Here is a 17578-nt window from a genome sequence, read left to right as displayed (position 1 = left end):
AGCCTGCTTGTGACAACAAGCTGCTATTATTATTAATAACAGCAGAGGTGTAGGTACACCCATAGTGCTGTTAAAGAGGGAGGTCCAGGATTTTGACCCAAGTACAAATATCATTAAAGCTGAATTCAACTGCACAAGTTATTGGGTTCATAATGTTCAATGATTGCAGATTCAGACTGTGGTGCATCTAGATCACCATGATATAGTGACACAGGGTAAATGTCCATGCCTTCTTTGAGTGGCACATCAGTGAACAGGCTCACAATGTTGAACGAGCACATAGACATGGCGTTGCTGTCGATATACAGGTTGTGTACAGTCTTCATGAAGGTGAAGGAATCCTTCGCCATATATGTAAAATACTGACTCAGAACTGGTTATTTTCCTTTTTGACAGAATCCCAGTGCATCTTTGGTGGGACAGGTGTTCTGTTCACTAGACCAATTTTCTGTGTCAGCATGATATCAATAACTTGGATGGTGACCCTTGGTGGACTTCTTACCTCCATTGGGAAGCTAGCCTGGCCTGGAATTGGAACATTACAGTGGGAATCTCTGGAGACTTAGCAAAGTGCAGTGTGTCAAATACCTTAACATATACAGTCAATTGTTCTGTGGGCCATTTACATTGTAAACTCTCTACTGCTGCTTTCTCAGCCCTCGATATCAGGAACGAATGTGATCCCAGGGCTGGGCATTGTTAGGGTGCAAATGTTATAGTCTTCATAGACGCATGTCTTCATGGATCTGTGATCTTGTCAGTTTACTTGCTTATTCCGTGATCTATCCTCCATGAATGGGAGGGGGGAAAAAACTACGTTTGCAGCTACCTGCACTCCAGTAATAAAGATATGCACCTGAACTTTAACTCAGCATTCCAGCTGATTTGTGCGCCTGCCACTGAATTTAGTTTTCACTCTGTACACCGTCGCACGGTGTGCTTTCTATATAAGATACACCACAGCAACTTGCAAGCTTTTTAAGAGCATCATTCAGTCAGTGCCCTGCACCACCAGTTACGACTAGAGCATCAAGATTGCGGAGCCAGGGACGGCATGATGGCACAGTGGTTAGCACTGCTGCCTCATGGCACCGAGGACCCGGGTTCAATCCCACCCCGGTCACTGTCCGCGTGGAGTTGGCACATTCTCCTCGTGTCTGCGTGGGTTTTACTTCCACAATCAAAAGTTGTGCAGGATAGGTGGATTGGCCAATCTAAATTGCCTCTTAATTGGAAACAAAAATGGGTACACTAAATTTATAATTAAAAAAAAAAAAAGATTGTGGAGCCAGTCAACACTTCTAGGTTCCCCTCCCAAGCCACGTGACTTGTACATGTATTGCTGTAAGCATCATCAGATACAAATCCTGGCACTGTGGCGGCATGGTGGTGCAGTGGTTGCACAGCTGCCTCATGGCACCGAGGACCCAGGTTCGAATCCCGGCCCCGGGTCACTGTCCGTGGGGAGTTTGAGACCTGCGTGGGTCTCAGCCCACAACCCAAAGATGTGCAGGGTAGGGGGATTGTCCATGCTGAATTGCCCCTTAATTGGAAAATAAATAATTGGGTACTCTAAATTTTTAACAAAAAAAGAAAAAATCCTGGCACTGGGTGTACCAAGTATTACAGGTTCAAGGCAAAATCCTCAACATTTATCTCGGCTTAAAATGGGTAAAGATTTAGGCCTTATTGGTTTTGCTGCAATTTGAGTTCAAATTCCTTCAAAAATTTAGGCTATAACTGTATGGTTATTCTTCCAGCTAACTACCTATAACAATAGGCCACTTTGATCACTTGCAACTGTTCTTTCATCTCCCTAGCATTAGCGAGTCTTGGAGGCCTGTATACTTCCGTTGTTGTGAAATACACTGATAACATCATGAAGGGATTCTCAGCTGCAGCAGCAATTGTCATTTCCACAGTCGCATCTGTGTTGCTGTTTGGCTTGCAGATAAGTAAGTTTTAAATTCATTACGTTGGTTCTTACTATTGGAATGACATCGTACCTTATCAGTGTAATGATATGCTATGTATCTCAACTGAGTTTACATGAGCAAAACCTCTGTGCGATTTAGGGGTTATTTTGGTGAAAACATTTCCAAAAGGGTGTGCTATTAAGACACGCCTGTTTGAAAGTCTAGTCTAGCATTCACTTTTGGCCCGAGTTGCTGATTACCTTCAAACAGCTTGAAATTAAAGTCGCAAAAAGAACACTTGCAGATTAAGTTAAATATAACTTTTGTGGAACAGTATATGTGGGCCACCTTTACCCCCCATAAGACATAGGAGCAGAATTAGGCCATTCAGCCCATCGAGTCTCCTCCGTCATTCAATCATGGCTGATATGTTTCTCGTCCCCATTCTCTTGTCTTCTTCCCATAATCCCTGATCCCCGTATTAATCAAGAACCTCTATCTCTGTCTATTTTTTTAACAAACATTTTATTGAGGTATTTTTGGTTTTACAACAACAAAATAAACAATGTACATGAATCTATAAACATAGTGCAAAATCTGTCTCCCTCCCTTACAGGTTCCACCTTTATTAACCCCCTACTCTAAGCTAAACTAACCCCCCCCTCCCCAATCCCCCTTCTGCTGACGATTAATTTTCCGCAAAGAAGTCGAACGGTTGCCACCTCCGGGCGAACCATAACATTGACCCTCTCATGGCAAACTTAATTTTCTCCAGACAGAGAAAGCTAGCCATGTCAGATAGCCAGGTCTCCGACTTCGGGGGCTTTGAGTCCCTACAGGCTAATAGTATCCATCTCCAGGCTACCAGGGAAGCAAAGGCCAGAACGTCTGCCTCTTTCTCCCCCTGGATTCCCGGATCTTCCGACACTCCAAAAATCGCCACCTCTGGACTCGGTGTCACCCTTGTTTTTAACAACGTGGACATGACATCTGCAAACCCCTGCCAAAATCCCCTAAGCTTCGGACATGTCCAAAACATGTGGACATGGTTCGCTGGCCCTCCCGCACACTTTGCACCTATCTTCCACCCCAAAGAATCTGCTCATCTGGGCCACTGTCATGTGAGCCCGATGAACGACCTTGAATTGTATCAGGCTGAGCCTGGCACATGTTGTGGACGTGTTGACTCTACTGAACGCGTCTGCCCATAGACCATCCTCTATCTATCTCTCCCAGCTCCTCCTCCCACTTGCGCTTTAGCTCCTCAGTCTGCGTCTCCCCTGACCCCATAAGTTCCTTGTAAATGTCAGAGACGCTCCCTTCTCCTACCCACCCTCTGAAAACTACCCTGTCCTGAATCCCCCTTTATGGTAGGAGCGGGAAGGTTGAAACCTGTCTACGTAGGAAATCCCGCACCTGCAGGTACCTGAATTAGTTCCCCCTCGCCAATCCAAACTTCTCCTCCAGCGCCCTCAAAGTCGGAAAGCTCCCCTCGATAAACATATCCCCCATCCTCTCAATCCCTGCTCTCCGCCATATCCGGAACCCCCCATCCATACTCCCCGGGGCAAACCGGTGATTATTACAGATTGAAGACCAAACCGATGCCCCATCTGCTCCCACATGTCTCCTCCATTGCCCCCAGACTCTCTGGGCCACCACCACCACGGGGCTGGTGGAGTACCGTGCCGGCGGGAACGGCAGAGGTGCAGTTACCAACGCCCCCAAACTGGTGACCTTGCATGAAGCCGCCTCCATGCGCACCCATACCGACCCTCCCCCACCACCCACTTCCTGATAATGGCTATATTCGCCGCCCAGTAATAGTTACTAAAATTTGGCAGCGCCAGCCCGCCCTCTCCCCGACTCTGCTCAAGCATTACCTTCCTTACCCGCCTTGCCTGCCCAGACAAAGTCAGTGACCGGTTTTTAAAAAAGTACCGCAGAATAAAGATGGAGAGACACTGAAATACAAACCGGAATCTCGGGAGAACCGTCATCTTCACCGTCTGCACCCTCCCAGCGAGTGACAATGGAAGTGCGTCCCATCTCCGAAAATCGTCCTTCATTTGGTCCACTAATTGGGCCAGATTTAATTTATGCAGCCGGCCCCTTTCCCGCGCCACTTGGATGCCTAGCTACCCAAAGCTTCCCCCTACTAATCTAAACGGCAGTTCCCCGAATCGCCTCTCCTGTCTCCTCGCCTGGACGGCAAACGATCTCACTTTTCCCCATATTTAGCTTATACCTCGAAAATCGGCCAAATTCCCCTCGAATCCTCATGATTTCCTCTATCTCTGTCTTAAAGACACTCAATGACTTGGCCTTCACAGCCCTCTGCAGCAAAGAGTTCCACAGATTCACCTCTGGCTGAAGAAATTCCTCTTCATTGAAAGATCGTCCCTTCAGTCTGAGGCTGTGACCTTGGGTTCTAGTTTCCTACTAGTGGAAACATCAACTCCACGTCCTCTCTACCTAGGCCTCTCCGTGTCCTGTAGGTTTCAATAAGATTCTCCCTCATCCTTCTAAACTCAAATGAGTACAGACCCAGAGTCCTTACCCCCTCATACGACAAGCTCTTCATTCCAAGGATCATTCGTGTGAACCTCCTCTGGACCTTTTCCAAGGCCAGCACATCCTCCCTGAGATACGGGGCCCAAATGTGCTCTCAATACTCCAAATGGGTCTGACCAGAGCCTTATACAGCTTCAGAAGTGCATCCCTGGTCTTGTATTCTAGCCCTCTCGACATGAATGCTAACATTGCATTTGCCTTCCTAACTGCCGACTGAACCTGCACATTAACATTAAGAGAATCTTGAACAAGGACTCCCAAGTCCCTTTGTGCTTCTGATTTCCTGAGCATTTCCCCATTTAGAAAATAGTCTATGCCTCCATTCCTCCTTCCAAAGTGCATAACCTCACACTTTTCCACATTCCATCTGCCACGTCTTTGCCCACTCTCCTAGCCTGGCTAATTTTTTCTGCAGCCCCCTGCTTCCTCAATACTACCTGTCCCTCTGCATATCTTTGCATACCTCTGCATAGTTCCACTGAAGATGGAGTGCACTGGCAGCTTTCAGGATAGCGCACGGAACGAGTGAGGGGCCGCACGGGTCCTCAGCGTGGAACTGGGAGGCCCATTGGAGGGGGTCGAGAGGAGGAGAGATGTGCTGTACCTGCAGTGGGGCAGGAGTCCACGGTACCTTTCTGTTTCTATCCTGCAACAGCTCGACTCTTGTTTTCATCATCCAGACCAAGGATGTCCTCTAACAAGCTGTCCATCACCAAGTATTCTCTTTCTCTTGGTGATAAAGAGCCAACAGTGCCCTTTTCATGAACTCCTGAAAATTTCGGGAATGAATATTGCTCGAGTAATGGTGCAATCTTGAGAAAGTGTTTCAAAAAGTACTTCAAAATATTCAGATCTCGAGTAACAAGTGAACGGTAAAATATGATGTACCTTTAGCACTCAAAAGACCTCAGCAACATGGAGGAAACAAAAACTGAATGATGAGTTCAAATTATAGAGGGTGTGTGTGGCTAAAGAATCGTACATTTTGCTGTTTCTATGTTAAGACAACGCATTGGCAGATATTAGACTATCTTTCTAATATAAGCAAAGAATTTTATTTTCTTTTTGTTTAATTTCAGCTCTCAGCTTTATATCTGGATCTATTCTCGTCTGTATTTCTATATATTATTATGGTTTACCGAAGCAGAGCACGGCCACATTTGAAAAGGCTGCAACAGAGAAGTCCAAGCAGCCACCGGAAGATGTGTGATCATGAATGAACATTTTATTCAGAAAAGACCAAAAAGGACAGAGTAAAAAACCTCCTTATCTGCATCGACCCAGCTTTTGGCGGGATGTGACTTTTTTTTTAAAAAAAAGATCTCTGTAGGTTATTGATGCATTTTTATTGCACTTAGTGATCAGCAAGGTGAATGTTTTTGTGCAATGTGAAAACCAAGGAATGCACCCAATTATTTATCAAACCGGTAAAGAAGGATTTAAAAAAGAATATATATATCAGACTTGATGAAGGTGCTGATAACACACTGGTCCAGATGGGACACATTTGGTCATCAAACAATTCCAAAATTCACTGCTAGACTTTTCTATTTTTGTTTTCAGATTTCATTTTTGGGAGCATTTGAAATTTAAAATCCACCTGCTTTTCAGTCCACGTTTACTATATTTTTAGTTGCTGAATAACTCTAAATGTTTATTCCTCAATTGGTATCTGGAATTGTGGTCCCCTTAGAAGCCCTGCGCTACTCTGTAAGTTTTCTCCTCCTCCTCCCGGATTGATTTGAGTGTCTGCTATTGTCTTTACATCCGAAAGCAGGGCAGTCTACCTATAAACCCACAGCATGATTGGGCTTGAATATGTGGAAAGCTTCTTTATTCTAAAATTGTCATTTATATTGTAATTAGCATTTTATACAAAACCAAAATTCATTATTTAAATCTCATTCTTTTTATCATTCACAAAAAATAAGTCGACATTGACCCTGTACTGGTTCAGCAGCAAAATGACTTCTCCTGATCTTTAAACTCTTTAGTTCATCTGTCTGCAGTTGCAGGGCACACTGCGGAATAGCCTGGAAAATAGTGATTGGTGTTACAAATCAGATTTTGGTACTTGGAGTTGTACTGTGCATTCTGGAACTCCTTTCGTGCCAGTCACACAAATAAAACAACACGATGCTGCATTCACAGAATTGTTGTTCTGGCGCAGGAGGAGGCCATTTGGCCCATCCCTGGCTCTCAAATCGAGCACCGTGGTTTTGTGCTATTCGTTGCCTTTTTCCCATACTCCTGCACAGTGCTTCTAATCAAGTAATCATCTAAAGCCCTCTTGACTGCCTCAGTGGAACCTGCCTGCAGCCCACTTCCAGGCAGTGCATTCCAGGCCAGAACCACTCATTGTGTGGAGAGAATAAAATTCTTGCATCACATTCCCTGTCGAACCTGAGCCTGTTCTTACTCTGTGCTCGATTCCGTACATTTATCCCTTGAGTCACCCATGGGTCATGGCTGCATAATAATTTTTTAAAAATAAGTAATTGAGCAATCCACTCCTTTACACTCAACAAAGTAAAATTCTTCTTATTCTCACTATTCTGTTGCTGGTTATTACCACAGAATCCAACATTCCAGGAACCATTAAGGTTACAAAATAGAAGAACAATAATCTACTGGTTATGTGACTAGAAATGTTTTTTTTGTTGTTGCTGGAATCAATCCATGAAATCCTTTATAATCCAGTTTATTAATGACATTGAAGAAATGCTATTGTGAGAAAAGGCAGCAAAAAGACTCATGGATATACTCTTTCTAATCTAAGAGATTAAGAAATATGAAAAGACGTGTTAAATATTGAATTGGAGCTTTTAATGAGACTCGGTGCTTCCCCATCTAGTAACTGATGTTGGTAAAAGTCTGATGTTTGTACATCCCTCCGAATGAGAGGGATGTTGTGCCTGAAGAGGAAGGAAACAAAAATTGTAACTTTTTGATGAACGGTTGAACAAACGACAAAAATAACAAAGTCTGGCACTTAAAAAAGACCTCTTGCAAGAAGTTATCAATTCATCTCATTCCCGTTATTGTAAATCCTCACAATGAACAAAAAGGTGTATTCATTAATATGTTTCAGACATGAGGAAAATGTGATTTATTCTTGTTAGCTAGTAATAGGAGGATGAGAGGACAGATGCAGGTTTAAGGTTTTGGACAAGGGATAAATAGTTATGAAAGGAAGAGCCTTTTTATTGACTTGGCACTCGCTGTCGGTGCGGGTGGTGGAAGCAGAGACTGTGAATGATTTCAAAATTAACTTGGGTGGGCAGTTGAAGGAAATAAAGCTGGAGGGCTACAGGGAAAATGTGGGGGAATAGGATTGATTAGAACCATCTACAGAGAGCCAGTATTGACTGCCATATTCACTCCATTGGGTAAGGGTTTAAACGCTGCAGGCTGTTCTTCACTTCTAGATTCAAACCACATCAGACTGGCTAAAGTTTGAACCCAGTTCCTGTAGACTTCATGAACAACTCTACAATTTGACATTGTTTAGCACGGAGTTAGTGGCCTCTTTTTATGATGCACTCTTCTACTGAAGTTGGGGCTGATATTAATGCAAGTGTAATTCCAAGTATAATTCCCACCCTCAACAAAGAGTTGGTATTAACAGCATTTGCTTTGATTTGTAAGTTGAAGGATGATTACGTTATTTCGAAACTGAAAGACGCCAAAGTCCCAGAGGACCATAGGCTGCTCTCCTGCCAGAGAGAGCTGACTGGTGGTGATTTAGTCTGAGGGTCACGACACCTTGTGGCGTGGGACAAGGTTGAGAAGGCATGGCCTCCATGGTAACCTCAACTTGTACGGGAATTGTCGGTGTCAATCTGCACTATGAACCAGCCGTCCAGCCAACTTAGCTAACAGTCCTCTCAAATTGCACACAGCCTGCAAAAAGTAAGCTTTCTTTCCTTTTTAATTATTATCTCCCATTCTCTCCCTGTGCTGCCCATTCCCTACCTTTGCCATGCCTTCCCTAATTCAGAACTGTGGAATCAAGATATGGCAGTGATTGCCCTTTCCATTCTTAATGTAAGCTTTCATTTTTTTGTGCTTATGGTGCTGGATTCCACATGCCAAGAATGCTGCCTACGGCGCTGAGGACCCGGGTTTGAATCCCAGCCCTGGGTCACTGTCCATGTAGAGTTTGCACATTCTCTCTGTGACTGCGTAGGTTTCAGCCCCACAACCCAAAGATTTGCAGGGTAGGTGGATTGGCCATGCTAAATTACCCCTTAATTGGAAAAAGAAATAATTGGGTACTCTAAATCTTTTTTAAAAAGGAGTGCAGATCAGGCAGTGGGAATGCAGCTGAAAATCCAACATGCATTCCATTACATGCATTAAAGATTAAAAAGTGAACCTAAATTTATTTAATAAATTTTTTAATTGGGTTTTTGAACAAAGTGTATTTACCGTTATGTACACAGAATAAGAAATATATACATATACATATATGGAAGAGAAAGAACCTAAATTTATAACCAACACTTCACACGTTAAAGTAAAATTATATTTTTAACATGAGAAGGCCTTAAGAAAATAATATATTATTTTTACCCCTGTCCTTGGGTAATTTAATGGCATTACCTTCAAATAACTGTCATTTAGCCTAGCCCATCTATAAGTGGTGTAAAATGATTCATTTATTAAAAGGTCATGATAAATGTAGGCTGTAGCACCATGGATTAATGGTTCATTTTGCGGTGCATTTTTTGGTGTGATGGCTGTTTATGTACATGTTTTAAATTGTTTGCCCATATTCAATTTAAACTCTTGTGATATATTTTTTAAAATAAATTTTGAGTACCCAATTCTTTTTTAAAGAAGGGGCAATTTAGCGTGGCCAATCCACCTAACCTGCACATCTTTGGGTCGTGGTGGTGAAACCCAAGCAGACACTGGGAGAATGTGCAAACTCCACAGTGACCCAGGGCCGGGATCGAACCTGGGTCCTCAGCGCCGTGAGGCAGCAGTGCTATCCACTGCACCACCGTGATGCCCATACTCTTGTGATATTGAAAAATAAAATGACATTAGAACATAGAAAAATACAGCACAAAACAGGCCCTTCGGCCCACGATGTTGTGCCGAACCTTTGTCCTAGATTAATCATAGATTATCATAGAATTTACAGTGCAGAAGGAGGCCGAGAATTTCAACTTTTAGATTCTCACCCCTTTTCTCATTTGTCTTCTAAAATAATTCAATTGAAAAAAGCCTGCATAAGAAATGTATAGGTGCCAATGAAGTAACTGAATTCCTGTGATTTCCTAATGGTCATTTAAAAAAATAAATTTAGAGTACCCAATTCTTTTTTTATCCCAATTAAGGGACAATTTAGTGTGGCCAATCCACCTATGCAGCACATCTTTGGGTTGTGGGGGTGAGATCCATGCAGACACAGGGAGAATGTGCAAACTACAGGTGTGCCACTCTGCATCAAGCATAACTGTGTCGCCCTTTCATATAACCAGCATATGAGACTAGTTTCAAATACTGAATGTACTGGGTGTCCACAGTCTTCACCCCGAAGATCAATTCTGCTTTGACTTTTTTCCATTAAACTACCCATTTGTTTTGAATGAAACAGGGAAACATTTACTCATTGACTGTGCCTTCAGCAGCATGAGTTGGTAATATTTTAGTATTGTGAATGGTAGAGCTCATTATATGTTGTGTTAATAAAGAACGTTAACCTCTAACCTATGTGCCCAAATTCAAATTGATATTAGGATCTTTTTCTGTGAAACTCTTGATGCTGTAATGTGGTCACACAAGCTTTGGGAAAGGATACAATAATTGTTCTTTTGAATATCAATTTGTTTTGGACTTTCTAAGGGTGAGAAATCAGTTTTTTTTTTTAGCAAAACTGTTCACCTTGCAGCTGCATTGAATTCAGCCAGAAGGAAAATAGCAACCATATTTCTAACATGCAACTTTTAAAAGCCTACATAAAACCACTGTAGCAGATGAATGTTGCTCTGCTGCTCTTTGGCTTCTCAATCAACACCGTTCAACATATTCCAAGAATTACATGTGATTATTTATTCTTCTTGAGAAAATTTTAATTGTGCGATATGTTTCACAATGTACTTCCTTTGAATATTATCTTTTCATTTTTTTCTTGGGATCTGAGCATCATCACTGCAATTCATGTGGTATAGGTACACACCCAGTGTTATCAGAGAGGGTGTGCCAGGATTTTGAAGCAGTGACATGGAAGGAACAGTGATATAGTTGCACATGGAGCTGGTGTGTGGCTTGATGGGGATCTTGAAGATGGTGTTCACCTATTGCTTTTGCAGGTCTGGAAGGTGCTGTATGTGCTTGGACTGATGTCAATATCTCCGTCACTTCCCTCTACTTAAAATTGGTATAGTTTGCTTTAAAGACACTTCGAGAAAAACATTCCATGTTCTGAACATTTACGTGAAGCTCTTTCATGTAACAACTTTTCGAGTGGTGCTAAACATTGTTTTGCACCAGCTTGTTACCAATTTGCGGAACAGTAGAAATGGTCTCCAAGTTATTTTCTCAGTCTTCGCTTTGTGCAAACTTAGAATTCTACCTTTCTGTTATTGGTGTCACTCCAATGAATAAATCAACTTTTGAACTGTAATTTCCTGATGTCCTAAGATCACACAAGTCGGTATATAAATGCAAGCCTTAAGGTATAGGTGGTTATCATGCTGTCATATATTTTAAACTTATCCTGGCTGGGATATTTAACTATTAAGTTTCCTTGTTTTTGAACCAAACACGACTCATCCTGCCATTATGCGTCTGCCTTTTTCCATTCTCTTCCTGGATTGCTTGAGCGCTCTTTTATTGTTATTTCTATGCAAGTCTCAATTTTGTTTTCTCATTCTTCCTGCATGTCTCTCTTTCCTTGACAGTTTTCTGGGTGATATTTACTTTTAATGTTTCACTGTTGTAACACTTTCTTCAAATGACTGTGCTGATGAAGGTTGGAAAAATGCAAGTTGAACAATGCAACTAGGATGAATTTTCATAGTCAGCTGAAACGGGATAGCCAAACAATCCACTATGTCAGATCTTGCGTTTGGTCCAATCAAAATGCACAAAGGTGACACTTTAGCATGGGAGCTTTAGTCTTATGCATGTGGACCTTCAAGCCTAGAGATGCATCAGGGAGACAAAGCATATTTCTGTTTCAATAACAAGTTTTTCCTAGAACAGGTTGCTAGCTACAGGTGTGCCACTCTGCATCAAGCATAACTGACCAGGAGAGTTTCCCGCTTTTGCTGCCTACTATATGTTGAAAGGATTTGTAACTTGATCATCATGACGTCGTGACTGCATTATAAACATGCCCTTCATGGTTAGCTATCAAGTCATTGAGTGGGACTCAAACCCAGCGTTTCTAACTCCGAGGCAGGGACAATACCCACTGCATCAAAAGACCTCCATGAGCTTGAGACCCAGACAACAATTACTAAATTAGGCAGAGGAGGTTTCCCCAACCCCACCCACCACATAGTTTGGCAATGGTGAATCGTACTTGGGTTCAACAGGCAGACAACCTACTTCCAGGACTTTACGAATCAAAAAATGAAAGCAAAATACTGCCATCTGTGAGTGGGGGGGGGGTTAACACTTTGGGTTGACTATCTTTCATGTTCTATTTTTAAATCCCAGGGCTTGAAAAAGATTAATGGTTACTCACTGGACTGTACAATTAACAGTTCAAATTGTGAACCTGGTAAATAAATGCAATTGTAATACTAAATTGATGACTTTTACTGCAGGTGGTGCATTGAAGCACAAGGCCACGTCGGCATGATAGAGAAGCCTTTTAGGAAAAATAACAGTCACAATAGAAATGCAATCATGGAAGGAGGCAAAAAATAAATTGTGATAGGAGTCAATGGGCAAAAGTAGATAAAAATTCAAGAGAAACTTGTTTTTATAAACATGGAAAGACATTCTCCCTGGAAAGGAATTTCTGTAGAAAATTGGTGGTTGTTTTGTAACAACCTTTTATTGACATCTACACTTTACAATGGACCAATGATTAACAAGTTTTTGTCACTTTATTAATATAACATAGTAACATGGGTACAGAGTTCATGTCAGATGCTACCAAAGCTGTAAAACACATCAAGGACAATGCTGACTTAAAACCACTGTAGCAGATACTATGCAAAGCATTCTTTGTTCTCATGCTTTGCTCGGAGCTCCTCTGGCTTCTCAGTCAACAGCCGTTCAACATATTCCAGGACTCATTTTTCTACTAAGACGCCAATGCAAAAATAATTCAAAGATTGGAAAATATCAACTTAGCGAATGGTATGGAATTACTATTTATCATTTCCTTGTTTTTAAACACGTAGTTAATAAGTAGTATAAAAGCAAATTACTGCGGATGCTGGCATCTGAAATGAAAACAGAAAATACTAGACAATCTCAGCAGGTCTGACAGCATCTATGGAAGAGAGAAGGGAGCTAATGTTTTGAGTATGGATGCTTTGACAGAGTCATCCACTCAAAACATTAGCATCCTTTTCTCTCCACCGATACTGTCAGGCCTGCTGAGATTGTCCAGTATTTTCTGTTTTTGTTGAGAGTTAATAAATAACATTGACATTAAAGTTAGTAACTTACATTAATATAGTGCCTCTAATGTAGAAAGAGCATCACAAAATACTTCAGAGTGAGGAAAATGTATAACATACCAAAGGAGATGTTAGTGGGAAGGTGACCTAAAGCTTGGGTAGAGGTGAGTTTAAAGGATGAAAGGTGGAGAAACAGATGAAGGCTTGGTAGTAAGTCAAGGCCAGAGACAAGAGTGGGTCTGAGCAGCAATTTGGACCATGAAAGGAATTGCAGGATTGGGCAGAAATGGGAACCAAATGCAGCTCAACAGGGAGGAGGCAGAATGGGAAGTAAACTGTAGGGCTCAAGTTTACGGATGGAAACCCAGCTAGGCACACTGGGGACGGGATTCTCTCTTGCCCAACGCCTATATCGTAATTGGATGCCCAAATTGGGGGCAGCACCGGTTTGACTGGTTTTAGAGCCTATGCCCCCTCCAAAATGTCAAAACTGCATTGGGCTTCTTCGGAAGACCTCCTCCAATGCTTCGCCCCTGATGGGCTAAGTTCCTGACTGCGCGGTTGACATGTGGTCTGAGCGGTCAGGAACCCGGTGTGGTGGCTGTGGACTGTGTCCAGCGCTGGCACACAGCTGCTGAAACAGCCCTGGAATAATGAAAGGTGTGAAGTATTGGGCAGAAGTTGAAGGTGGAAGGTTTTTTTTGTGATGGTATGAAAACCAAAATGTCAACTTCGGCTGGAATACACTGAGGTTCTGAAGCCTTATTTAGCCCAAGAGGGTGCCTTTGGGATGTGGGAAGGGTGATGAATTTGTAAGGGAAGTTGAAGATAGTTTTGGTCTTCCCACTGTTCAGCATAATGCATTGAAGACACACAGGAAGTGGTGAATGGAGGTGGGGAAGGGTGGGATGAGAGGAAGAAAAACGGAATGCTATAACTAGGTATAAAGCACATACCCATGTTGTAAACTCAAAATGAAATGGTGACATTGTAGGTTTAAAATTGAAATTTATATATTTGTCTTGTCAAATTTATTGATTTATCAGAGCAAATCCTGCATTCACCCAAGCAGCAGAATTTATTGACATGGACGACCGCTTGCTACTTTCAGACTAATGACTCCATAATTTGTACACATTTGTATTTTTCTGATTTCCAGCATCTGCAAAGTGCTGGAAATACTCAACAAGTCTAGCAGCATTTGTAGAGAAACTTTTTGACATACAATAATACTTGACTCAAAATGTTAACTTTCACTCTCAACAGATGGTACCAGACCTATTGAGTATTTCTAGCACTATCTTTATGCTACGCTTTGTATGATGCGAAGTCTCATGAATTGTAAACATCGTTAGCAAATTATTCATTCTTTTAAGACTTTTAAAAACGTTTGTAGGATTTGGTCTATCGCTGGCAAGGCAAGCCTATGTAGTCCATTGCTAATTGCCCTTGAAGTGGTAAGCTGCCTTCTCCAACGGCTGTAGTCTGTGATGTAGGTACATCCACAGTGCTGTTAGGAAGGGAATGGCTGGATTTCAAACCTGTGACAGTGTAGAAACAGCAACGTACAGGACAGGGTGTGGTTTGGAGGGAAACGTGCATCTTAGAATCATAGAATGTACAGTGCAGAAGGAGGCCTTTCGGCCCATCAAGTCTGCACCAGCCCTTGGAAAAAGCACCTTACCCAAGCCCACATCTCCCTTATTCCTGGAACCCAGTAACCCCACCTAACCTTTTTGTTTGGACACTAAGGGCAATTTAGCAGCGCCAATCCACCTAACCTGCACATCTTTGGACTGGGAGGAAACTGGAGCACCCTGAGGAAACCCACGCAGCCACGGGGAGAACGTGAAGACTCCGCACTGACAGTGACCCAAGCCGGGAATCGAACCTGGGACCCTGGAGCTGTGAAACAATTGTGATAACTACTGTGCCGCTCTTCTGAGTGGTGGAGCTCATTGGATTGGGAGGTGTTTTTAAAAGAATTTATTCAGAAAATTTTCAATTATAACACACAAAATGGTCAAACCAATTAATACAATTTTAATAAAAATATCCCCACAACCCAGCCCCACCTATCCCAAATGTACCCAGAACCCTCCCGCCACCCCCCTATTCCTATGCTCATGATGATCAGCTTATTAAAGAAGGTAATGAATGGCAGTCACCTAGATAAAAATCCCACCTTGATCAAGGGGTTGGTTTAGCACAGTGGGCTAAGCAGCTGGCTTGTAATGGTGAACAATGCCAGCAGCACGGGTTCAATCCCCGTACCGGCCTCCTGAACTGGCGCTGGAATGTGGCGACTAGGGGCTTTTCACAGTAACTTCATTGAAACCTACTTGTGACAAACAATTATTATTATGGAATACTTTGACTTTTCCAAATGCAGGAATCCCAATAAATCCCCCAACCATAAGGGCGGCACGGTGGTGTAGTGGTTAGCACTGCTGCCTCATGGCGCCGAGGACACAGTTTCCATCCCAGTCCCAGGTCCCTGTGGAGTTTGCGCATTCTCTCCTTGTCTGCATAGGTCTCACCCCAGAAGATGTGCAGGGTAAAAGCAAATTACTGCAGATGCTGGAATCTGAAACCAAAAAGAAAATGCTGGAAATTCTCAGCAGGTCTGGCAGCATCTGTAGGGAGAGAAAAGAGCTAATGTTCCGAGTCCAGATGACCCTTTGTCAAAGCTAAAGACAGAGAAAGTAGGAAATATTTATACTGTGGAGCGAGAATGAAAGATGAGTCATAGCCATAGAAACCCAGGGAAACCGGGTGCTAATAGCCACGGAAAGCAAGGGGATAATGGCAGTCCCCAGAGAGAACAGAAGGTGTGAAAGGCCAAACTGCAGAGAAACTATCAGAGAGGGTAAACTGTGACATGTAGATGTGGAGGGAGGGGAAGGGCGAAGCAAAGGGGAGAAAGGGTAACTAAAGGTGGATAAGATGGGGAGAGGGGGGTGTGAATATAGAAAGACGAGAGAGAAAGAAATGGTAAAAAAAATTAAAATGAAATGGGATGAAAACAAATGGATCAAGGTGGGGTGGAGCTAATCATCTGAAGTTGTTGAATTTGATGATGAGACCGGAAGGCTGTAGTGTGTCTAACCGGAAGATGAGATGTCGTTCTTCCAGTTTGCGTTGAGCTTCACTGGAACATTGTAGCAGGCCAAGGACAGACATGGGAGCAGGGTCTTGTGTTAAAATGACAAGCAACAGGAAGGTCAGGGTCCTGAATGCGCACAGGCCGAAGGTGCTCAGCAAAGCGATCACACAGTCTGCGTTTGGTCTCTCCGATATAGAGACCACCACATTGGGAGCAGCGAATGCAGTAGACCAAATTGGAAGAGATACAAGTGAAACGCTGCTTAACCTGGAATGTGTTTTGGGCCTGGGATGTAAAGCATGGAAGAGGTAAAGGGGTAGTAGGTGTTACACCTTCTGCGATTGCACGGGATGGTGCCATGGGTGATGGGAGAGGTGTTGGGTATGGTGGAGGAGTGGACTAGATTATCTTGGCAGGAACGGTCAGTGCAGAATGCTGACAGAGGGAGTGAAGGGAAGATGTGTTTGGTGGTGGCATCACGTTGGAGTTGGCGAAACCCAGAGTTGGAGATGTGCAGAGTAGGTGGATTGGCCACACTAAATTGCCCCTTAATTGGAAAGAAAAAGAATAGAGTACTCTAAATTTAAAAAAATTCCTCCAATCCCGCCAAAGTGCCGATACTCTCCATCCGAGCAAGACTCGCTTCCGGACTATTAGAGAGGTGAAGGCCAAGACATCGGCCTTCTATGAGCAACATTGTATCCAGCCTCCATGGGGCCTGCTGAGCGCAGCTCGTCTCCAACCACATAGCCGCATGGTGTGGGTGTGATTTGGTACCACAATTGCCAAGTACCCCACCCCCCCAACCCCGGGCATTAACGACTTCCCCTCACAAGGAAATCAATACGGGAGTATATCCGATGCACATGCAAAACAAAGGAAAATGCCTTCTCCCTCGGGAATCTAAATCTCTACTGGTCCACCCCCTCCACCTCCTTCCCCCCCCCCCCCCCCCGCAATGTTCTATAAATACCAGAAGCTCCTTTGCCATCTCCGATGTTGTACAGGATTTGGGTCTCGTCCTGTACAGCCTGGGATCCAACACACAATTATTGTTCCCCCCCATTATCTCTCCTCTTCTCTCCTCCCCCCCCTCCCCACTTCACCCATAATTAATTGATGCAAGTCAAGCTCAGGGATGGCCAACACCTTCTCAATGATGCCGGTGTCATCCCAGTTTGACACATATATGTTCACTAACACCTCACTCACTATCACATATTTTCCCCGAATCCATCAAACTATTAGCCACTGAAGAGGTCACCCTCCTATTGATCAGCACCGCGGTCCCCTTGTCCTCGCATCAAACTCAAATGGAATACTTACCCTGCCTACCCTTTCCACAGTCTTGCCTGGTCCCGAACTCTCAGATGTGTCTCCTGCAAAAA

The 17578-nt window shown here is 43.2% G+C and overlaps 2 protein-coding genes across 2 annotated transcripts in view; both read left to right on the top strand.

Annotated features, from left to right (window-relative positions):
- slc35a1 (solute carrier family 35 member A1) overlaps positions 1-10210 on the top strand; it is a 29376-nt gene extending 19166 nt beyond the window's left edge. Inside the window, exons 7-8 of the mRNA XM_072499790.1 lie at positions 1821-1955; positions 5570-10210. Coding sequence (XP_072355891.1) covers positions 1821-1955; positions 5570-5700 — 266 coding nt within the window. The 3' untranslated portion in view covers positions 5701-10210. The remainder of the gene's footprint in view (positions 1-1820; positions 1956-5569) is intronic.
- A 2589-nt stretch (positions 10211-12799) lies between these two features.
- orc3 (origin recognition complex, subunit 3) overlaps positions 12800-17578 on the top strand; it is a 276501-nt gene continuing 271722 nt past the window's right edge. The window contains exon 1 of the mRNA XM_072499784.1: positions 12800-12818. Coding sequence (XP_072355885.1) covers positions 12816-12818 — 3 coding nt within the window. The 5' untranslated portion in view covers positions 12800-12815. The remainder of the gene's footprint in view (positions 12819-17578) is intronic.

Source organism: Scyliorhinus torazame, chromosome 4 (genome assembly GCF_047496885.1).
Source record: "Scyliorhinus torazame isolate Kashiwa2021f chromosome 4, sScyTor2.1, whole genome shotgun sequence".
Taxonomy (NCBI): Eukaryota; Metazoa; Chordata; class Chondrichthyes; order Carcharhiniformes; family Scyliorhinidae; genus Scyliorhinus; species Scyliorhinus torazame.
This window is presented reverse-complemented; position numbering and strand designations above follow the sequence as displayed.